Source organism: Emydura macquarii, unplaced genomic scaffold, assembly GCF_026122565.2.
Source record: "Emydura macquarii macquarii isolate MOO-44397 ecotype Brisbane River unplaced genomic scaffold, CSIRO-AGI_Emac_v2 contig_1551, whole genome shotgun sequence".
NCBI classification, from domain to species: domain Eukaryota; kingdom Metazoa; phylum Chordata; order Testudines; family Chelidae; genus Emydura; species Emydura macquarii.
This window is the reverse complement of record NW_027131688.1, coordinates 8,318,592-8,343,454: the sequence shown is the minus strand read 5'-3', so window position 1 is coordinate 8,343,454 and position 24,863 is coordinate 8,318,592. Positions and strand designations below refer to the sequence as shown.

At 42.6% G+C, this 24,863-nt stretch overlaps 1 protein-coding gene across 5 annotated transcripts in view; it reads left to right on the top strand.

Annotated features, from left to right (window-relative positions):
- FERMT2 (FERM domain containing kindlin 2) overlaps window positions 1–24,863 on the top strand; it is a 92,544-nt gene that overhangs the window by 41,330 nt on the left and 26,351 nt on the right. For all 5 annotated transcript variants that reach the window (XM_067554782.1, XM_067554783.1, XM_067554784.1 and 2 more), the window contains one exon: window positions 18,181–18,315. In XM_067554782.1, coding sequence (XP_067410883.1) covers window positions 18,181–18,315 — 135 coding nt within the window. The remainder of the gene's footprint in view (window positions 1–18,180; window positions 18,316–24,863) is intronic.

Sequence of the window (24,863 nt, the reverse complement as noted above, 5' to 3'; positions counted from 1 at the left end):
CAGTACAGGTTAATTAAATGACTGCAGTCTGCTCGTGCTGAAATTGTCGGTGCTGACATGTCTGCTGTCATATTAATTCTTGTGTGTGTTGCAATCTGCTGAGGGGAGAACACTTAATTTAATATAACAAGCTGCCAGACACTGTGTGATTGATGCACAAGGGGAAAGCAAAGAGGAGTAAAATCTGGTTCATTCCTAACAAACTACTGTTGTATAAGACTACTGAATGCAACCTGATACTGTGCAGCCTGGGCATTTTGAAGGGCAATGATGCAAGCAGGGCTGTGGAACACAGCTTCTCAAAGGGACACAGTCAAGTGGTCTAGACACCAGATTTGACCTACCTTTTTTTAAAAAAGGTGTCTCAGTCGGTATTGAATGTCCTCTGCCTTCCTCCAAAAATGTAAACTGCTTGGTGCTCCTTGAAACAAACATACGCTGTTCCCAGAACTTTGCCCCTGCTTCCTGATAACACAAAAATAAATAACATGAAGCAGGTTTTGGCTGAATTAGAAACTGGAAGAGCTATATTTGTAAACCTTTTTATAAGTTGTGCTCACAATGGAGAGTTAATATAAAACCAGCTGGTGGGGGACAGTTTTGTACAATGCTTGTCCTGCTTCTGTTGCAAATGTAAAGAAGCCATGTGATTGATCTCTAAAAGTAGCATGTTGTGTCTGAATATCTTAGTGTTTTCCAATGCTGGCTCAGTCTCCGTCTTTCTTAAAGACTTGCCAAGGGTCTGTCTGACCATAGGACAGCTCCTTTTCTAAAACACCTCCAAGGGTAGCTTCATCCTGGCATTCCCTTCTTCCAGTTGCTTTCTGGAGACAAAAATAAAAAGTTTTCCCCTCTGTTCTTTTGCACAGATACATTTAAACTTCCAGTGCAGAGTGGGAAAGACTGGGAAGCCATAAGAATGGCCATTGCCTTGCTGGTTCTTTCCCTGTTCAGTATACATGTTCTTATTGCATCTAATGGTCACTTCTTTCCTCGCTCATGGCTGTAAATATGCTTTTAGGTGCCTTCTTCCTAGAAGGCATTTCAGTTAGCTACAAAAGAATGAGGTAGCGTTTATCCTAAAATGTCAGGACCGAAATGGAATCCAGATAAAGCTTTTTGAGTGCCCTAGGGTATACAGCATTTATCTAATGAAAGTCCTTGTGACTCTGGACAATTAATGACACTGGGAAAGTCTCTAAAGAAAAAAACACTTGGGAACTAAAGAGTATACCAGTTTCCATTGTAGACAGAGCTAAAGAAGAATTAACAAAGCATATGTTTGCAGTCTTGCTACCAGGAGAGGATTTGGTAATAGCCTAACAATTTCCAAATGTGTTGGAGGGGATAGGAATGGAAGACAAACATTCCATTTAAAGGGCCACTGTCTTCTTTAAATGTAGTCGGTTTTATAAATTGTAAACACTAAATCTGCCCTGACCAGTTCTTATGGCTTTTGAATTTTCCTATATTTAGATGGCTTTTCTCTTACCTATTGCTGTGTGAAAGACCCAGACAAACATACAAAACTGATGATAAAGGAAAATAATAAAACTGATTGTCCACAAAGTAATGAAGGTTGGGAGGGGGGGGACCTAGATTTTTTTCCCCCACTTCCCCAGTCTTCCTGTCCAATATTCTTGTTATATGTAACCCAAGGTTCAGTGAATTTTTTTCTCCCGTACTATTAAATTGACATGCTCTGTTTTTAAAATAGATTGTCTAGATCAGCATTCCCAACTTTTTTGAGTGTGCAGACGCCTTTTCAACCTCCAAACATTTTGTGGACCACCATATGCTACTAGTTGTAAAATAAATTACAGTAGTAGGTTTTTAGAAATGATGTGAAATTATTTCAAATTGTACATTTCCTTGCTGAAGATGTTGTTTTTTCTTTTCCACGGACCCCCTGTTGTAGTCTGGCGGACAACCAGGAGTCCATGGACCACAGGTTGGGAACCGCTGGTCTAGATCATGTTCTGAAGGCATCAGTAAATGCTAGCAAACTTGTTCTTGCAGTTCTTACAGTTTTCCAATTGCTCTTTAGGGTTTGATGCAGAGAAGAACTGGAATTATTCACTTTGTGCTTAATCTAACAAGAGCTTAATTTTGCTCTAACTATACTTCAGGAGTGGCTCTTTTTGTTTTGTTTTTAAGCAAAAGGGGCTTTTGGTGGGGGAGGGAGGGATATGCATGCTCTAAAAGGCATCTAGCTAACTCGTGAGGTGTAAAACGTGGGATCTTATCCCATTTGTGGAAATCGTCAAATTGTTCAACAGTTGCAGACTATTCTATTTCTGGACCTTTTGTATGATAGGACATAATGCACTTGGTTTTGCTGCAGTCCTTCTTTTCTCCTCCTAACCCCCTTTGTGATTCTGCCTGGCTCATGGCTTTTTTCTTCACTTCATAGTAGCACTCTTTCTCTTGCTGCTGGTATCTGATACAGGCAAGCTTGCAAGCCATCATTAGTACTAGAACAACACAATTAGATAATGGTAGAGCATACTTATATTGTCATCTGAGCTCAGGAATATCTGGTCCTACAGAGTTTAGATAATAAGCCATCTCTCTACTGTCGGATTTGGCCTCCTACTCCCAAGTCAGGAATTTAAAAAAAATATATATTTTTTTGTAGATGGAGTCAATGACAAGAATGGAAGACTTCAGTATAAAGCAAAGGCAGAGGTGTCTTAATGATTTAAAAAAAAATTATTAAAACTAGAGTGCTATACTACACCAGCTACTGTCAAACTTCCCTAGGCATTTTCATTCTGTTTCGAGTCTCATAACTTTGAACCTTTTGAGCTAAAATTTTCTATTTCTGAGATCTGCCGAAAAGTGAACTGTATGTTGTGTGTGGAAGCTTGAGTAAAACACCTCTGCTATTTTTAAATGAAAGGATTGCAAGGACAAAAATTACTTTCTGCATTATAAAATAAACACCATCAAATGTTGATGTTCAAGAGGTAGCCGCCTCCCTTCCCAATGACCTGAGCGATGGGCTAGGCATATGGTGGCCATAGCTTTTTTTGAATTGACATGAGTAGCTGTATGGTTACTGTGTTAGAGGTTGGAGAGGAGGTGGGTAGAGTACTTGTTTGAGTCCCTCTCTTGCTCTGCTTCTCCCTTCACTTCTTCAGTCTTTTCCTTTCTCACTGCAAAATTTCAGAGTGTTGGGACCAGATACCATTTGCTCTCCATCCTCAGATGTTATTGGACACTTCCACAGCCCTTTCTTTGGAAGAACTGTCCTCAAATTGCTCCTTCTTCTGTATAGACCAGGACTCAGTTGGCCTTAGCCCAAATAAATATCGAAACACTTGGCCACCTGCACAATCTGTAATAAATGTATAGAATACAGTGGGCTTTTGTACAGTATGGTAGTGTGTAGCAGTGGGGGGTGAATTCTAATGCATACCAAGTAATGCACTTAACTGGCTGGTGTAGACCCTGCTGGCGCACACTAGAAGTTCCCCCGGGCATGTTTTTTTTTTGCCTTTGGAGGTACAGTGTAACTTTACTATTTTATTATAAAGACAAGTCCATAATTGTGTAAACTTCGGTCGTGTAATGTGTGCTATAGCAATTCACTTGCATTCAGAAAAAAAAATGGTTTTAAGTCTGAAAATGGAAATGAAGTGGCTTTTGAGGTTACATTTTTGAAGGACTGTCATATTGCTGTTACACATCTGCAACTTTCATGACTCACTGATTTCAGACAGTGGTGACCTAGCTCAGAAACATTCCCACTTCAAAACACACTTCCTGCTTCAGGAGAATTGCTTCAGTACTAAACCTGAGGATTTCCCCTAACCCTTGACTGCTGAAATCCAGTGGTTTGGAAAATAAAGTAGTAGAGATTTTAGTAGCTTTAAATAGCTGAACACTTTGTTGTCCTTTTAAATAGCTAGGGGGGTTGATAGAAAAAGGAACTTGAAAAAGAGATCATTTAGTTTGATTTGTGCATGCACATTTAGACTAAACCTCTGTATGAAACAGAAATATGTTGGGTAGTTGTATCCTTAGGTAGTAGAAGTAGCTCTTTGTTTTTCTGTCTTTAGAGCTGATGGGCCTTGTGCTTGCAGAGCTTCTAAGATAAGAAATTTTTTTTGTCTTATCCAGCATGTTAAAATCTGCAATAGAGTTCTGTTAATCTTCGCGTGTCTGATAAACTTCCATATTCAGCAAGCAATTTCAGTCAGCGAACCCTTGTTTCATTTATTTTCAAGTGTCCTTCCCAAGCCCTTTAATGACAACTAATACAAGAGCCTTGTAGCTCTACAGGTGTGGATTTCTCAAATCAGTGAGTGTGGTCCTAAAGACTCAGTTTAAAATAAAAACAAAAAACAAAAAACCAAACAGCCCAACAGTCCTCTTATCACTCTCCCTTCATCTTTATTAAATAATCTGCTTCCTCAAAAACCTGGGATAGCAGGAGTGCTCAGGGCTTTGCTATGTGCCCTGTAAATTAACCAGCACAAGAACTGTCAGAGTGTGGGGGCTGGGACAGAAGATGGTGTAGAGAGAACACTTAAACCAAGGGTCTCTCTGCTTAAACCCCTCCACTGCTGTCAGCTGCTTCATGCTACCAATGCTGTCAGCTACTGTGTGCTGTTAGATAGGCAGGTCCCAAACAATTTAGATTTTAAAAGTCTCCTCCCACCACCTTTTTGCTTCTGGCTGGAGTCTATCCAAAACTCATACACCAAGTCCACAGTCTGAAGATACATTTTTCTTTAAATCCCCAATCTTTGGGACTACTTGGAGGGCGATGGGGGTGTTCCATGAAATTACAAATAGTGGTAACAACACTATACTTGAATCCTGTCTAATATCTAAGGTGCATGGGTGAGGAGAAACTCCCACCACAAGGGCTCAAAAAGAAATGGAAGACTAAACAAAAGTCAAAGAAGACTAAGGGAATGTATCCTACCGCAGTAGCACAAGCCACTTCAAGCCCTTGGAAGTGAAGATGCAATGAAGGGGAAGGTCAAGTCACTTGACCCAAAAGCTGAAGAGGATGATAAGATCTTTTTAAGTTGGTGGGATATCTTCCTACCTACATTTCTGAAATAAACCCTGTGAAATGTTTGCACTTTAGATTTTTACAAGAGGGATCTTTTGCAGGTGAAGAAAAACACACATGACGAATGTTCAGTCTTTTTTGGTCATCTTCCCCCCCCCCCCTCCACCCCCCCTTTTAAAATATTTGAGTCGTGTGGATTATTCTACCCAAGCAGAATGGCTGACTATTAAAGAGATGTGGATAATGTGAAAAGTGTAACAGGAACTGACGCATGAACATCTCTTTTTCTATTAGTTTCCTTCTCAGGCCTCTATTTCAAATTGTAGTGTTCTAAAACAGTGTTTCTCAACCTTTTAAGTAGCGAGTACCCCAACACTCAATTTTCCACAGGATTTTATATTTACAGACTGTGAGTCATATGGTGGAAGAAGGGCTGAGTATAGAAGGCCGTTATATGACTGCCGGGTCGTATGGGTAGGATTACCACCGTTACACCAGGGGTGCACAACTCAAGTATGTACCTGGGCTAGAGGTGATGTTGGCTAATGCTAGGAGGCTTTGAGCAGCATGCCAATGCCAGGGAATATAAAGCGCCGTGCCAAATTTTTTGCCATAGATTTGAGAGGAGGAAGGGGTGAGAGAGAAACAGAGAAGGAGGGTGAAAGAGACAGGAAAAGAGGGTAACTGGTAAAAACTGGGGCTGTCATAGTTGTCAATTTCACTGCTCAGCTAGAGTGCTGGCTGGGGCCTGTCTGCAAGCCGGGGAGCTGGGACCCAGCGGGAAGCAGGGGGCTGCCGCCCGCCTTCCCCAGAAGCTGGGGGCTGCCATCTCCCTCCCAGCTCAGAGCTTGGACCTGGCAGGAAGCGGGCGGCTGCCGCCCACCTCCCCCAAGAGTTGGAGGCTGCCGCTCGCTTCCCAGCTGGGACCCGACAGGAAACGGAGGACTGCTGCCCGCCTCCCTCAGAAGTCGGCAGCTGCCGGCCACCTCCCCTTCACTCTGTTTTTCCCCAGGTACCCCCAGGCTGTGTCTCGCGTACCCCCAGGGGTACATGTACCACAGGTTGAGAAACTATGTTCTAAAACACTATTTCTTAGACCTTTATAGAAGTACGGGGGAGAGTCTTTGAAACAAATAACTGACATAGGCATCTGTAGAAACCTGTGCCCATTCTTAAGTCCACAACTCTTTCATATTTCTTATGTACTGCAACTCATTCTTGCAGATTGTTTTAATGGCAAATTACACAACTTAATCTTTCTGGGATTACTTTGCCAGCATATCAGTATGAGTGAATTAACAGCTGGGCTTTCATCCATTCACTCAAAAGGATAATAGTATAGTGTAAAGAAACAAACCCTGATAAAGTTTTTCAAAAAAATACAAACAAATCTAGATATAACTTAAGCCAATTCTGAATGAACTTTGTCACGTACAATTGTGTTTCTTGTGCTCACAGCTAGATTTAAAAACAAAAAATGCTGACAAAATTGCAGATTATAGATCAAGACTGGAGTATCTTTTTTAAAAAAAGACTGGCCATTTCATTACAGCTGCTTACAGAGGATCACAGTGGCATTTCTTCAGTTTACTGGAGCACTGTCCTGCAAAGTGACTTTATATGGGTGAGATCCTGCTTCCACTGAAACAAAGTGCAGCAGTCCAATTGACTTTAATTGTGAACTTCCCGTTGAGATCATGCCTTTGATATATTTTACCACATGCACTGGGTATATTTAACAGCAAATTGTTCCAGCAAACCAGCCTATACAGGTGTCAAGTGATCTGAAACTTGGTTAAAAGTGCATACCTATTTGAAGGGCTTAAAAGTGTTTTATACTATTTCTACCCATTAAGGGAGTCTTTCTTGCTTTATGTGGTGAAAATAAGTACTGGGATCTGGAGCTATATAGCAACTCCATGTCCCAGTTTCCAATTAACTACAGCACTGCCATCTGGTAGTCCTTAAACCCTGGAATTTCTTTGCTTTAGCTACAGAAACTAAACACCATATTTGCCAAGACAGTTTCTTTATTCAAAACATGTTTTAAGATCCTTTATTAATCATATATGGTAGAACACAGATCCTTTTTTCTCTCCCACCTCTAATTTACTGAATGATTAAAAAGTACTTCAGTAAAATGTGTTACTTATTGATTGTTGCTGTCTAGATGAGTTTTGTTTCAAACTTCTTATATATGATAAAATCATGTCACTAGATCTTCCTTAATGTAGAAATTATTTTGAATTACTTGTTTTGGGGCAGACTTTACTTAGTAGTCACACTGAAGCTATTACAGGTTCTGGGGTGGAAAAATATATACTTAATATCTAATGGGCTAAAATTCCTAGAATTTGTGTTAGCAATCCTAAATTTATGAGGCTGCTGAGAAATGGATATAATGGCCGTGGAATTTGTGCCAGTAGTTTAACAGTGCTAGAAGCTGTCAAACTTTTAGGGGTAATAAAATAATAAGAATACCTTTTTGAAATAAAAATATATTTTTTTACTAGTGATCTGGCAACACACATTTCTAAGATAACTTTCTATATGTAATATCTCTATCTGAAGATAGTGTCATAAGCAATTGGAGAAAACTGTAAAAACGTGCTTTGAAATCAGATGGTCAAAGTTGGTTAATTTCCCAAATGAATTGCTTTCAGAAAACTAAGTTGGCTTTTAGCCCACCCCTTGGAAGCCTCTATTTGTCATTTGAATCACATTTGAATGATTTGTTGCTCCAGAAACTAAAGCTGGCTTCCAGCTGATCAGGAATACCACTTGCTAATGTATTATAAACACACATAGGAATATAAAGTTCACTAGGGAAAAAGGCAACTGCAACATTTTATACTATATTCTAGGTTAATTTATCTCTTGCACAACAATCTTTAGATAATCCAATAGATTTTGCACAATGGTATGTATTTATACTGTGTACAGTAATTTATATCACTATAACTACCTACATATACACACTAGTTAGATTTTTTTCTAAGTCGTAAAATACATGTGTTTAGTGATGCTAAATTTAACTGTTGTCAAGGTATCTAAAGCATGTATGGGTGTTTGGGGTTTTTTTTTTGTTTTTTTTGTTTTTAAAGTAAGAATAAATAAATTAAGAAGGCGTAAGTCAAGGAAGAGGGGAAAGTGGCAAAAGTACCTTTTCAGAAAGGACGAAATATCATGTTATAGACAACTAAAACACACAAATACTTTAGTACTATTTTCCATAGAAGCAGTTGCAGTGTTTACCACCAGCATGTTGCATTATCATAAATAGGATGTATGGTGATCTGAAACAATCTTATATGCTGTGGTCCACGCAGTGACAACGTTTGAGAATCCCTTATGTATGCTAAGCAAATCGACACACCTAGATGTTCAAGAACATTTAGGACAGAGTGGTGGCTTCGTGTGGGTTTTGATCTAAATCCAAGCCTGAAAACTATCAGCACTCTATGCGTTTTTTAGCAGTGGCTTATGCTAAAAGTAACTCATCTTCTAAAAGAGTATTTCATTCACTCTGTGGGTTGTGTTAGAGCCATTACAATGTTATCAATGTGTGCTGCAGGGAACTCTTAATCCTTAGGTTGACGTGATGGAACAGAACAGCTTCTTCATAACTATTGAAGACTGTATTTGGCACAAGATTATTGGCACAAGAAGCCCTAGCAGCTCAGAGGAAACGTGATCTATGCTGTCACTGGGTCTGTAGCTAAAACGGAAAGACATAAAAATAAAATACAAATAGTAGATAGCAAAAGGCAGACCAATAATAGCCATCTTACCTAGGGGAATGTAGTAAATATTTTTCTGTACAACTTGTACTACTCTTTATTATATTTACACTTTTTTCACTTAGTACTGCATAGGGGAAAACCCCAACAACATCATAATAACACTATATTTTAAATGTAGGACACAAAAAATGTAAAGAAGTCTTTTGTCATCATGCTTGATGTATGGTGGATTTATATTGGACTGTTGGGTCTGAAAGGAGCAGTCTTGGGGTTTAAATACTCAGCCCAGGTCTACACTACAAACTTCTGTCAGTATATATATGTCATTTAGGGGTGTTGAAAGTTCACATCCTTGAGCGACACAGTTATTCTGATCTAACTCCCAGTGTAGACAGCGCTGTGTCGACAAGAGGGTTTCTCTTGTCGACATAGCTACTGCTTCTCAGAGAGGTGGAGAGCCTACACTGATGGGAGATGCTTTCCTGTCAGCATAGGTAGCATCTTCACTAAGTGCTACAGCAGTGCAGCTGTGCCACTACAGCACAGTAAAGCCATGTCTACACTACAGAGTTCAGTTGACTTAAGTTACGTCGATGATCATAAGCTGCTTTAATAACATCAGTTGTGCATGTCCACACAATGCTTCTTGTATCGGCAGAGCATGTCCACAGTCGTTGTTGCTCTTGCATTGACCGAGAGCATTGTATCGTGGGTAGCTATCCCACTGTGCAACTCACCACTTTCTGCCACTAGGAGCTCTGGGAACAGATCAAGGTACATCATGGGGGCATGCTCACTGTACCATGATACAGTTCTTTCCATCCCATCATTCACTCCATGGGCTTCCACCTTCGTTTTGTGGTGTTTTCAACTGGTCTTGTAAACTGTGTGCCCGCCATCTCTGCCTCAGCGTGGAACCCAGACTACTGACCAGTCTGGTGATGAACATTATGAATACAACGCAGCTGGTCCTGCAGTATTTCATGAGCTGCAAAACGGAGTGAATTGGTGATGCCTGCCCTGCTGTCTGCCATGGAAACAAATAAATTCAAGATTGCTGCTGGCATTCACAGAACGGTTTGCCACAGTGGACCGTTAGTACTGGGCTTGGGAACCAAGTACTGAGTGGTGGGATCGCATCGTGATGCATGTATGGGGTGAGGAGCAGTGGCTGTGGAACTTTCAGATGTGCTAGTCCACCTTCTTGGGACTGTGTGCAGCACTCGACCCAGCACTGTGGCGCAAGGACATCGGAATGAGAGCTGCCTTCATTGTGGGAAAGCGAGAGGCGATTACTGTGTGGAAGCTGGCCCCTTCAGACCACTACTGGCCAGTCGTGAATCAGTTTGGAGTTAGACAGTCCACCATGAGGGTTGCGGTGATGCAAGTGTGCAGGGCCCTTAATCACCTATTGCTATTAAGGACTGTGGCTGTCGGTACTGTGCAGGAATTAATTGATGGTTTTGAGGCAATGGGATTCCCTAACTGCGGCAGGGCGACAGATGGAACTCATCCCAATTTTAGCCCTTGACCATCTTGCAACGATGTACATCAATCGAAAGGACTACTTCTCCATGATCTTCCAGGCACTGGTGGCTCACCAGAGCAGTTTATCTGACCTCAGTGTGGGGTGGCCAGGGAAGGTGCATGATGCACACATCTTTCAGAACACTGGACTGTATAGAAAGCTGTACTCTGGCACTTTCTTTCCAGATCAGAAGCTTCCAATGGAGGATATGGAAATGCCCATAGTGATCCTTGGAGACTCTGCCTACCTGTGGCTTATGAAGCCTTACACTGGGCACCTAGACATCAGCAAGGAGCATGTCAACAATAGGCTGAGCAGGTACCAAATGACCGCTGAATGTGCCTTTGACTGATTAAAAGGTCGCTGGTGCTGATTTTGAGCAGCCAGATACAAGGGCAATTAGAGGGGCACGTCTGTAAGCTATTCGAATCAAGGAGGCTTTGAATGAGCATTTTGACAAGGATTCCCAGTCACATGTCTTTGTGAGGCATTTTGCCAGGCATTGTTTACTTGCCACCTTGAATTAACCTTGGAGTGGTTGTTTAATTGTACTAAGCAAATATTCCTACCTGTAGCACTGACCAACATGTGTATGACACAAATAAACACTCATTTTATTTCAAAGATTCCATTTTAAAAACAGGACACAATACACATATTTGGTCAAACAGGGAGCATGATAAGGAGGAACAGTCTCCCGGTTAGGGCCCACACACAGCTGTGTGTAACTCCAGCTTTCGTTGGGATACCAATCCCTAGGTGTGGAGTGCATGGGGTACTGTGCGGGACTGGGAACACGGGAAGAATGTGGTGACAGAGTTTGGGGAAGGCATGGAACAGAGTTTTCTATTGGCTGCAGGGGGAGTCACGCACGGATGTGCACAGATTGAAGGGTTATGAGGGACTTGAGCATCTTTGTCTGGCCATCCTGGAGCTTTATCATCTGCTCCTGCCCCTGTGTCCTTTCCAGCCAGGATAGCCGGCCTCCATCTTTCATTAATTGTCTCCCTCCATGCTCTTGTTTCGCTATAAGCTGCATCTGTTGACTCTAGCACTTCATGAAACATCTTCTCCTGGTTCGCTGCCTTATCTGACAGAGGCGCTCCATTGGTGAGGAGGAGACGGTCCTCAGGGCATATCTGCAGAAGCCAAAGAAATAATGAACAGAGACCGTTTTATGAGTGCACTCATAGCTGTGAATCACAAACGTTACACACACCTCTTTCTCCCTGTCCCTTGGCTAGCACACAGGTTGGCGTGAGTCCCAAACATAGTCAGTTGGCTGGAGCGTTGATTGCCAGGGGGAATGGGCAAGAAGGGACAAAGGGTGGTTTGCGAAGGAGGTTACGACAAACAGCTAGGGAGACTATTCTGAATATTGGTACCCTTTTCCACAGGCTAGGGTAATCAAACTCGATATCTCACTGCTAAGGGTAACCCAGTATGCAAGGGTGCATCTCCTGTGTGCATGTGGCTTCAGACTGGCTCCATATGCTGCTCGCCTGTGTGCCACTCTGGTCCCTACAGAAATGATTGCTGGGTGGCGCAGTAAAGTTTCCCACAGGGGGGAGAGAAACAAGGCAGCTCTGCCAAGGAACCTTTGGCTGAGGATTGCAGAAAACCTACAGGAAAGTCTTCTAGAGATCTCCATGGAGGATTCCTGGCACATCCCTGTGTCCATTAACAAACTTTTCTGCTGTGGCCCTACTGCATAAATGGACAGGCTCTGTTGTTAATTTCTGTCTCTTATCCCTCCTTTACCATATAACAAAGTACGTGACAGCTCAATCTCCTCTTACCGTGCAGTATCAAAGCAAAATGAGCACTTACCAGAGCTCCAGAGCTCCCCTCTCCTGCCTCCTGCATCCCAGAGCTGGAGTGCTGAGACTGCCTCGACCAGTGGTTCTAATCCAGGGGTCCATGTACCCTGGAGGTTCACAGAAGTTTTCCAAGGAATATTCAACTCATCTAGATATTTGCCTAGTTTTACGCAGGCTACATGAAAAGCACTAGCAAAGTCAATACAAACTCAAATTTCATACAGACATTGACATGTTTATATCACTGTATATACCATATCAGTGTTTCTTAACCTGGGGCATGTCCTGATTTATTTCATGATTATATGGTAAAAAGCAGAAAGATGAATTTTTCAGTAATTGTGTGCTGTGCCACTTTTGTATTTTTATGTCTGATTTTGTAAGCAAGCAGTTTTTAAGTGAGGTGAAAGTTGGGGTACGCAAGACAAATCAGACTCCTGAAAGTAGTCTGGAAAGGTTGAGAGCCACTGGGCTAGACCCCTTCAGAGTGGAAAAGAAGTCCTGAATCACTATACCACTGGACAACCCCGCTTGTGCTCCACATCGTCCTCCAGTTCCATTTCCTCCTCCACCACTTTGTCATCAGGGATGAGTCCTCTGCCCACTGCCTCCAGTCCCCCCAAAGTATCCACGGGGCTCTTGGCGGTGGGGTTGCTGCCGAGCATGGTGTGCAGCTCCTTATAAAAGTGGCATGTCTTGGGCACCACACCAGAGAGACGGTTGGCCTTCTTTGCCTTCTGGTATGCCAGCGTCAGCTCCTTGATCTTTGCATGGCACTGCTGCATGTTCCTTTCATGCCCCTTCTGCATGCCGCTGGCAATCAGCCCAGAGGTATCAAAGTTCCTACAGCTGGAGCAAAGCTGCAACTGCATGGCCTCCTCTCTCCATAGACTCAGCAGATCCAGCAGCTCTGGTGTGCTCCATGCAGGAGAGCGTCTGCTGTGGAAAACCGTCATGGTCAGCTGGGAAGAAGCTGTGTGAACTGTTCACACCAAGCAAACAGGAAGAAGAATTTCAAAAATTCCTAGGCTTTTAAACGGGGAGGGGTGCATACCTACGTACCTTTAGGGCAGCGGAGTTCAGAGTGGGCATTGTGGGACACTTCCTGGAGGCCAATTAGGGCAACATAACGAAGTGCACTGATGCTGCATCTCTCTAACTGCGTCGCAAAAAGCTCTCTGCCTTTCGTGAAGGTGCTTTTATTATGTCAGCGTAGCAGGGGCGTTACATCAGGGGAGGAGCATTTCAGTGTGTACACCTCCACTGTTTTGACAACGAAAGCTGACTTTAGTCAGCAAAACTGTATTGTAGACCAGGCCTAAGTGTAGATAAACCCTCAGACTAGCTAGAAATATCTGGTCTGCATTACAGTACTGCAGCCATCTGATTCTCAACTGTGACCCAGAGTTGTAAAGCAAATGCTGGGCAATTAGCTCAGAATGTGTCAGTGATTTGTTACTTTTTATCCTGGTGTTTCATTAGCAAATTTCTAGGGCAGGAGGATGCCAATACATATGGAAATCAACCAGCAGGGTAAGAAACACATATGTCTCATTAGAGCATAATGCAGATGTGTCCAACTCTGTATGTGGTGAGGACCAAATTCCAATTTTAATTATAGAACTGTGGGTGGGGTATATGGTCTACATACTATCCTCAGCAAACTCCATGTCAGTGGGAAGCTTGCACAGTGATCAAGAGTAAAACTCATTTGTTTGATATCTTAAAAGTTAAGGCTGGAAGTCTCTTCATGAGCAGCCTGTGTGGAAAAAGAAAAAGAAATTGCAGTTGCTTTCCTTATTCCTCTAATACTTCAAAGTCTTACATGGTGCTATCTCCATATTACCTACCTTTATCATGCAGGGTTTCTTGAAACCAGAGCTAAAAGCAACAAATAGAGTTCAGAGCACAGATAATCAGAGTTCTTCTGCAGCTGAAACTCCACTTTCCGTGCTTATTAGTACAACCAATAATCTTCACTGTCTAACTTGAGACATATTTTAGGGCTTGGAGCTACATGTTGAGGTCTTTCATCCTTACATTAAAATGGCTTCATGCCCAGATGAATGCTTTTCCAGCTTAGTTACTCAAATATCAATTCCATATAGCTTGTACTAGATAGAGTTTTTTTGGTATGGTTTGGTTTTTTGGTGTGGGGTTTTTTTTTTTTTGCATTTTCACCAAGGGAATTCTAGATTCCATCTAATTTGTTTATGGATTAGTTACATGTTCTGACAGATAGTGGACTTCATTTCTCTATAGAGTTATTTCCCAGTAAGAATTGCATGCAGACAAGTATAAGCAAAGCGAAGCACCATTTTTGTCTGAAAGGACCCTATGTTGAGTGTGTATTTTGCTGATGACTGCTTTGGATTAGACATTTTGGATGTGCCTGCGCTATTGTTATTTCTAAAATCTTCTTGTGGTGCAGCGCCACCTGTGGTAGTATTAATGTATATTGCCAGCATTTTAATTAGCATATCCTCTAACCCTGCTTAGAGTACGTGTAGATGACAGGTCGGTTAACATCAGCCTGTCCACACTAGTGATCGGACCATCACTACCTCTGGTGCAGTTCTGTGGTCGGTCAACAAGGGAGAAGTTATTGACTAAATGAAAAGACCCTTAAACAGCCACAGGAAAACAGAAGAAACATCTTTTTCAGGGATTTTTATTTTTAATCTGATCATACCATAGAGCCCTTTTGATATCAGAGAATTAAATCTTTTGAAATTTATCAGGTCAAAAAATTACATTGACACTAGTGCTTTAAATCAAACATTTCTTTATTAAAATAAGGGTTTGGATTTGAGGGGGCATCTATGTAATAGAATTACTAATTGTCAAATCAGATCAACTTCTCCCCTCTAATTCAGAATTGTCCAGTATCCTGGTCGCATGCATAGGTGAAGGAACAAATTCTTATTTCTGTGCTTTGGAATATGTATAAATCCTCAGTTGTGTCAGTGGAGTAGAGGGCTTGCTTTCTCTTTTGTCAGCCCTACCTGAAATCCTTCCTTGTACATTCTTGTCCGGTTCATCAAAATAAGCCATCTTTGTATGTTGATCTTATTTAGATGGATGCAGTGTAGTTGTAGTCGTGTCAGTCCCAGGATATTAGAGAGAAAAGATGGTGAGGTAATATCTTTTATTGCAGTGGTTCTCAACCAAGGCCACGCGTACCCGTGGGGTTATGCAGCACCCTTCCAGGGGGTACATCAACTCATCTAGATATTTGCCTAGTTTTACAACAGGCTACATAAAAAGCACAAGCGAAGTCAGCACAAACTAAAATTTCATACAGACAATGACTTGTTTATGCTCCTCTATATACAACACACTGAAATGTAAGTACAATATTTATATTCCAGTTGATTTGCTTTATAATTATATGGTAAAACTGAGAAAGTAAGCACTTTTTCAGTAATAGTGTGTTGTGACACTTTTTGTATTTTTAGGTCTGATTTTTGTAAGCAAGTAATTTTTAAGTGAGATGAAACTTAGAGGTATGCAAGACAAATCAGACTCCTGAAAGGGGTCCAGTAGTCTGGAAAGGTTGAGAGCCACTGTTTTACTGGACCAGCATCTGTTGGTGAGAGAGACAAGCTTTCAAGCCTTACAGAAATCTTCTTCAGCTCTATGTGGCTAGAAAGCTTTGTCTCTTTCACCAACAGAAGTTGGTCCAATAAAAGCTATTACCTCACTCACCTTTTCCCTTTTTCAGATGTCAATTTGTATGCATTGATCTCTACGGGCTAAATTCGCAAAGGGCCTCAGGCGGTGTGGAGCTCAGCATTGCAACACCTATCTTCTAGGCCCTGAGGAAATCGTAGGAACAACACTGCGATTCACAAAGCCTGCATTAGGTGCCTTGACTCCCGGTACAATGAATGGGTAGAGATAGGCACCTTAGACTAGGAGTCACAAAAGCAGAATTCTAGGCGGGTAGCCAGCTAAGCTAGCTAATGGGAGATGCTGATGATGGGTGTGTGCTAAGTCCCACCCCTCTCACAGAACTAGATGCCTAAGGCTGGAGCCGAACTCTGCTTGTGATTCTCAGCTGTGAGCCCTCTCCTGGAGTTAGACGCTCAAGGAGCTTCTTGAAAGAGGCCAGCGGAAGAGCGAGGAGGAGGAGGAGACCTCCTGCATAACCTTAAGCCCAGGGGTTAAGTCCTCATCTGGGAGGCGGGAGATCAGTGGAAGTTCTGCCTCCACTTCATGCGAAGGGATTTGAACAGGTATCTGCCCCCACTCAGGTGAGCACCCTAACCACTGAGCTATGGTGTTTTCTGATGGGGGTCAGCCTCAGTCTCTCCTGCTGAAATTGTTCCACTTCAGATAAATAGTCATTGGAGCAGAGAGACTAGACCGTAGGCCTCTCACCTCTCAGGTGAGCATCCTACCCGCCAGGCTATTGACTTATTCTTTCTCTCTCTTTTTCTGGCTCTGGATGTTTTGGGTGGAGTTAGGCAGCCTCTGAACACACCTACTAGATTGGGCCCTGCAAGTGAATTAGGCGGAGGCGTGCCTGTCTTCCCTTGTGCATGGATTGCTCTGGGGCTTAGGCGGGAGGTAGGTGCCTGGATGCCTAGAGAGAGGCAGTGTGTGTGCTCAGAGGCAGAAAGATAAGTGCCAAGTGAGCTTGGATGCCTACAAGTTAGGTGACAACTGAGCAAGGGTTTTGTGAATCTCAATGGTGCCTAAGCACCGTTGTGAATCTATCCCTAGGTCTCCTCAGCAGCTGGTCAGAAATGTAGTGTCCCAAAACATCTCTCTTGCCCCGGAACAAAGCCACGGTAACTAATAAAAGAGTACGTATAATGCTTGTATGTTTGTCATAGCCATAATTTCTGTAGGTATGTCTACACTGCCAGGGCTGCAGGGATCAATTAAATGGGATCGATTGAACAGGCTGTGGAGACCCGCTCAGTCGATCCCAGACGTGCCATCCGGTTGACACCATTATTCCACCCCCCAAAAGGAGTAAGGCTATGACCGGAGGGCATCTCCCATAGAAACAGCGCAGTGGAGACACCATGGTACGGCAATGTAAGTAAGTCGACGGGAGATACGCAAGCTACATAATGTAGCTTGCGTATCTCCTGTCAACTGCCAGCGGCAGTGTAGACCAGGTCTGTGACAAAAACTCTGATTCTTAAAGGGATCTCATTAAAAAATTACAAGGTTTTGTTACCCCTTTTCTTTGTATAATGATGTGCTTTAGAGATGACGAGAAAACTATAACCATGTTACATTTAACTAAGTTACATGCTTTATCAAAATGAGGCATAATAATCAGTGTTTGTGTTTATATATTCTATCGGTATTGTGGTGTTTTGCTATTTCAATAATATGCTCTTAAACTATTTAAAAAAACCCTTTTAATACTTTTTTCTAATAGAAATTAAACACAATATCCAAGATTTTTAAAAATCGTTTCCTTTAGATAGGCTTCTAAAATCCATATTCCGCCACCCAAATAAGCGGTTTGATTTTTCAGAGCTGCTACTCTGGCCAGTCATTTAGGTACCTGAATCTATATTTAGGTACCAATTTTTTAAAAATCTTGATCAATAATTGTAATGCTTTGTGTCAATACCATGGATTTTTTTTTTTTTTTTTTTTTTTTTTTGCCACAACCAGTCTGACTGATAAGCATTTGAAATGTTTCAATGTAATGTACTGTATCTATTTACATGAAAGGTGTAATGACTTGTACAAATAGCAAAGTTTGGTTCAGGTAATGGGAATCAAACCCAAAGCCTGCACTTGGCTGGCTCATAAGAAATCCATCCTCAGCCTATTAGTGGTCAGAAAAATCAGAGGGGTTTCCATGAGGAAATCTGGCCAGAAAACAGTTGAAGGTTTGTTTCCTTTTGAGCAAAAAAAAAAAAAGGCTAATTTGAAAATTTCATGCTAAGAAGTGTTACCAAAATCCCTTTATTTCCACACAAAGCCTTGTTTGCAGGACAATTTCCTAGGTTAAAACCTGCAAGTTATTTGAATTTGCCAATAGTGTAAACAGTTTTTTCTTCATTAAAATGGTATTTTTCCCCCCAGACATCAGACATCCAGAAGAACTCTCTCTCTTGAGGAAACCCAGGGATCCAACGAAGAAGAAAAAGAAAAAGATAGATGACCAGTGTGAAGATGAGGCGCTTGAACTGGAGGGACCATTAATCACTCCAGGATCAGGTGAGCCTAGGCTTGTTTTCATGAGTTATTTGGGGGAAGGAGGCTGGGAAGGGAAAGGAGCAAGAGAAGGGGGAGGGAAGGTCAAGTCGTTATATTGGAGCAGATGTTAAAGGGAAAGATGAATTGGTCACACCTAATCCCTTGATGTCTGTGCAAGAAATGCATTGAAAATAAACTGCAGAAGTCATCTAAGAGCTATGCAGTATTTCGTAATCATAGCATGAATAAATAATAAGTGCTGTTACATACTCAAAATAATAGTTTTTTAAAAAAAAAGTTGAACCTTGTTCTTTTAGAGTCCAGAGTATATTACTGATATGTTTTCTTACGTTGTTACGCGGGGAGTTAAATGGAGTGTCTGTCTTTTTGAATTTCTGAGCTATTTCGTGTCCCATATTATCACTTGTGTATAGAATGACTTATACATTGGCTTTGTCTCTGTGTCACTGCAGGAATTATGTCTTTGTATGAATTATGAAAGACTGAACAACTCTAAGCAGATTCCATATACCTTGAAAGAGTTTTACTTCTATTAGTATTCCTTATGTAAAGGCACAAACCTCAGACTTTTTATATTAAAAATAGCCTCATGTTGTTTGTTCACTGTATAATTTCTAATGATGGAATAGTTTGCATATCTGATAGGTAGTTTGAACAGTGGTTTACAGAATCAGAACAAAGCCACTACAGAGAAAGTATGCTTACTACTATGAGTGGTAAATTGAGCCAGATGGTATTTTTCAAATTTACAATCTGTTTGAAAAATTAAACTGTAGTTCATCAGATCTGCTTTCGCCTTGGTGCTCTAGTAAATCCAGTAGCTAAAGGACAACATTGCACCAGTCAGTCATGAGAACCTTAAACTAGAATGGATCTTTACAAACACTTTCAACAATACATTCTGGCTCTTTACATATTTCAGAATTACACGTCTTCTAAAGATGATGCTTATTAATCAAGCAAAGGAAGGGACAAGAAGTTATGCTGAATTAAATGAATATTTTAATATCTTCCTTAATTGGTCTTAAAATACCAGAGGTGGACATAACAATGCCATTATCAGAACCATCAGTGATTCTGAACTAGTAAGGGAACCATGTGAATAGTTTTTCCCACTCACCATCTCCCACCCCCGCCCCAAAGGGATTAGCTATCCAGGTCTGGCGTGGAGTTAAGGCATCTCTATATCTTTAATTGCTGCCTTTAGTTCAGTATATGAACCCATGTTTCATTGCTGTGATTTCATTTAATGCATTTAACTGTAAAGTTTCTGTCCCATTAAATAGAAATGGCATGTATTTAACTTGAATAACCTCACTGTAATAAACAACTATTGTTCAGTTTGCCCCGGTACCGCATTGACGCTATTTCTGTGCTATTGAGTACTAACGTGAAATGAGTAATCATTTCAGGGCATGCCTATCTCGATGCTTATAGATTGACAACGGTACATTCTGCACATTGAATTACCCTAAGCAGTAGACACTGGACTTGTAGGCAAATAATTATAGGCAAAACTGATAGTGCTGCTGATATCTAAGATTGCCCGACACTTACGATTATAAGATCCTGTTTTCAGTTGTTTATAACTTTGCCAAGCTTTTACCGTTCAGTCTGAAATATTCCATGCCAGTATCTGCTTCAGGCTGAAATTTATTTATTTATATATTTGTTTTAAATATCGGCTAAAATGGTAAATCTGTTTCAGGGAACGAGTTTAGGAGGAAAATACATTGTTTTGCCTGTGTTGAAAAACATATAGCCATTTTGGTGAGAAACTCTAGCCCCTCCATGATTTGGAGCAGAGACTTGAAATTTGGCAGGGGTTATGGCCTTGTGAGGGCCATGCTTCTTGCCATCCCTGTGAAAACGGGCCCAGATGTGTCCTTTAAGCATTTGAAAAATCACAGTTCAGACATGTTCAGTAGAGACTTGTTAGAGCTTTGCAACTTAATTGCCTGAAGATTCTGTTCACACTGGGCATGTCTCAGTCTGGCTCTGCAGAGGACTAAGCAGAACTTCCTTGTAGTTGCAGTTCCAGACGGTGATGGGTCCAGATACTGAAAACAAGAAGAGGGAGCTTGTCTCTTCTGTGCTCTGAATGCCTCCCCCTTTGTTGGCACCCAGCCAGTGAAGAAGAGGAAGCCACCTGATTTGAACTGAGAGGGGACAAGAGCCAGTGTGGGGGAGAAAGTAAATTTAGGAGCCTGGGGGGGTGGGGGGAAGATCCAGACTGGAGGATAGCGGGAGTTGAGGAGGGGAACTGGGAACCAGAGGATGAGACACTGACTGGCCAGACAAGGAGACTTAGACTGGCTATCAGTGGGTTGAGGGTAGGAGAGCAAGATCTTGCAGGGAAAGAACTGGGTGTGACTGGTCAAAGAGAGTGGAACAAGGAGCTGGGATTGGGGGGGGGGGACACTGAGATTTGACAAGGTGCCTGGGGAGGAATAGGGGGACTCCGAGCCAGTGAGGATGGGAAACATGGGGGTGGTTGGAGACTGGGGAGAGGGAGAAAATGGGCAGAAGGGTCTGTGCCCACTAGAGCCCACTCCACTCCCGGGCTTGGAATAAAACCCACGATCCCTGAATCTGCTACGTGATTTCATAGCTATTTACTGACTGCAAAGAGTCTGAGTCTACTGCTGGTCCACATGGAGGATGACAACCCGCTGCTGCTGTCGGTTACTCTGTTAGCTCCAGGGCCAACGTCTGTGTGTTGGATCTAAAAATCCCAAGCCTGCCGATGTCCCCTGTGAGTGTCAGTATGATGATACGTGATGGAATTCATTATTCCAGTTTGTTTAAAAAAAACAAAGAAAAGGAAATTAATTACACATTAAGGGTGCAAAGTCAAGTGCTCAGAAGTTAGGAAATGCCAGCATTAAGGTTGCCTGGGCATTACGATACAGTCTTTAGTTACATGATCACATACTCTCTCTTCCACAGGAGCCCTGTCTCGTTCAGTGTACAGCATATCCCTGGCTCTGAGATGTGTATCCATTGCAAGTAGTGGGACGGGCAGGCCTAAACTCAGGGTTGTACAGCGAAGTCAGTTGTCTGAAGGACAGCTATCTCATTTTGTTGCAGAAGTTGAAAGCTGTGAGGTAAATGAGGCAGTGGTTTGGAGAAGGAGAAAGGTTGGGCTCATATTTAAGGCAGTTGAATGTTGCTCTGGGTAATTGAATTCTATGCCTGCCTCTGCCACAGAATCCCTATGTGATGCTATAGGCAAGTCACTTAAACCAGACTTTTCACAGGTCGCCTACAGCTGTGTGTTCCTCACGTTCTGGGCACCTTACTGCAGACCCTATTGTCTGATTTGCAGGAGTGCTGAGCACTCAGAATTGAAACTGAAGCCAGTGGGAGCTATCCTTTGAGCACATATACCCTGTTGTGTAATGCTACATACCCTGAAAAATCAGATCTCGGATGTCTCAGATCGGGTGCCTATCTGTGGCAGTCCAACAGTCCTTCCAGGACCTCCCCTTTGATGGTGCGTCGCTGTTCTCTGACCAAGTGGACGCCAGGCTGCATGGCCTAAAGGATTACCAGGGCCACAGTCCTCCCCTTAGGCGTGTACGCGCCGTCTGCTTTACACTCCGTCTGCTTCCAGGAAATGTTTCAGGCCCCAGCAACCGCAGCGATTCGCAGGCCAGGAGCAAGCCCTAAAGGAAGAAGAGCGAGAGCTATAGGAGCAGCCCCCTGCCGGCACTTCCCAGTCAGGCTCAAGCCACTACCCACCAGGCAGCAGGCAGGCCTTTTGAGGGTGTGCCCGGGGGTGGCCTAGCAGACTTAACCCAGGATCCAACCCTCCCCTTCTTTTCAAACCGCCTTTTCCCCCACCTTCCTGCATGGGCGGCTATAACATTGGACAAGTGGGTGCTAAGCACCTTTGCAGTGGGGTACACCCTTCAGTTTATTTCAATTCCTTCTTCCCACCCCCCATACCCACCCCTCTTCCAGGACCTTCTCACAAGCAACTTCTTGCCCAAGCTGTCCTACAGGTAGGGGCTGTAGAGGAAGTTCTCCTGCATCTGAGTGGGAAAGGGTTTTACTCCCATTACTTTCTAATCCCAAAGGAGGCCTGCAGCCCATATTGGACCTACATCACCTCAACAAATACCTCAAGAAGCTGAGGTTCCATATGGTCTCCCTGGCCTCCATCATCCCCTCCCTGGATCCGGGAGACTGGTACGCTGCCCTCGACCTGAAGGACGCATACTTCCATATTCCGTGGCCACAGATGGTTCTTACGGTTCGTGGTGGGAGATAACCACTACCAATTCACCAATTCATTTGGCCTATTAACAGCGCCAAGGGTGTTCACAAAACATATGGCGGTAGTCACAGCCTACTTCAGACGCAGGGGAATAAAAATTTATCCTTATCATGACGACTGGCTCCTCAAGGGTCTCTTAGAAACTCAAGTCCAGCACAGTATCACAGTACTACAGGCCACCTGCCAAGAACTGGGCCTGTTGGTAAATGAACAGAAATCTACATTAGTACCTGTGCAAAGGATAGAATTCATCAGGGCTGTCCTCAACTCTACCCAGGCCAGAGCACTTCTACCTCAAGACAGACTTCAAACCATGTCAAACCCGATTACCCAGGTCACAGTTCACCCCCTCACCACAGCGTGGGTTTGCCTTAGACTGCTGAGTCACATGGCATCATGTACCTACGTGATACAATACGCAAGATTGCACCTCAGACCCCTTCAAATGTGGCTAGCGTTGGTTTTCTTCTCAACAAGACGCAAACTAGACATGATCCTTACGATCCCACCTCGAGTACTTGCCTCATTGGCATGGTGGACAAGCCCTACCCACATAGCAAGAAAGGTTCCCTTGCTTTGCGGCCCCACATCCAATGCTCTCCTTGGTATCAGATGCCTCAGACCTAGGGGGGGAGCCCATCTCGGCTCCCTTAGGACGCAAGTCCTCTGGTCTGCAGAGGAGCTGCCATTGCACATAAATGTCAGCGAGCTCAGGGCAATTCATCTAGCCTGTGAAGTATTCCTTCCCCAGATGTTGGAAAAGGTAGTATGAGTGTTGACAGACATTATGGCATCAATGTATTGTGTCAACAAGCAAGGGGGAGCAAGATATTTAGCCCTCTGCCAAGAGGCTCGCCGTCTGCGTGACTTCTGCATGGAACATGCAGTCTACCTTGAAGCCTCACACTTCCTGGGGGTCAAGAACACACTGGCAGATCACCTCAGCAGGTCCTTCTCTTCTCACCACGAGTGGTCCCTGCACCCATCGTGTCTCCAAGGTTATCTTCCAGAGGTGGGGAACTCCCAGGTGGACCTGTTCGCAACCAAACAGAACAGAAAATGTCACCGTTTCTGTTCCCTGTGAGGACCCAACTCATCTCTTCTTTCATTTCTTCACTCTTGCCCTTTCTCCACTCATTCCCACTTCGCAAAAAAGTCTCCTTTCCCTAACACAAAAAAATGAGTAAAGTCACCTCTGTACCCTGACATGCTCTTGAACAGATAGCAATGTTTCATTTTTTTTTAAACTACATTTTCAGTGAGCTGCTTAAGCTGACTCTTCAATTTTACAGTTTTGTCACTCTCTTTAAGAAGGAGATATTTCTTTCCTAAATAAACTCCCTGAGGATTAATGCTTGCAATTGCAGCATAAATAATATTCTGAAGTTGGGATTTCATGTGGTCTTTGTGCCCTGTTGAAGACCAGCCTGCCACAACATTGGCCATCTGTTCATGACATTCTCTAAAATGACCATAAGGAGAGAGCATCAGGTTTTCCTAGATGTGCAGTGAGAGAAAACCCTTCTGTGTACTGTGGAAAATTCTGCAAGAACCAGGAGTCTTTAGTCAAATAGTTGAAACAAAAGACTGTCATTAATTTCTCTCAGCTCTCACTGGGACGTGGCTGAAAAGTCTAATTGTTATATAGCAACTTTCATGCTGAGCTCCAGCCTGCCAAATACTACACTCTTTGAAGTAATGTGCACTTCAGAATTACTGTTTTCTACAAAAATAACTCCATTTTATATACATTTAATCTGACTCGCACATTTTCAAATGGAAAAAAGCAGTCTTACAGAGTGACCTATCAGTTTTATTTAAAATTCAGCTTTTTTTGATCTATGCCAAGGGTTGGAGAGGGGCAAAGAATATAGATCAACTGCATGTTTCTTCCTTTTCAAAAACAGCTGAGATGATCAGAACACACTGTGGCAACATGAACAAGTATTTTAAAAACTACTAAATGGGAATGCCTTTTATCTGGGTAGCTGGACTCTGGCCAGCATTAAGTGCAGCAAAGAGGCAAGGCAATTTGCAGTGGTGTTGAGAAATCTTAACTCTTGATTGTCTGTAGTTAAATAAACGGTTCAGATCATCATTATGGAGTTCAGAGAATCCAGGCCTTTGGTGTACAATCAACGCCATTTTATAAAAAACAAAGAACTTCCTGTATTTCCAATTCACCACATCTTCTCTACAGTTTTAAGACAAAGAACCAGTTTAAATAAATGATTCTCAGGTTCACATCTTTGTTCCAATGTGCAAT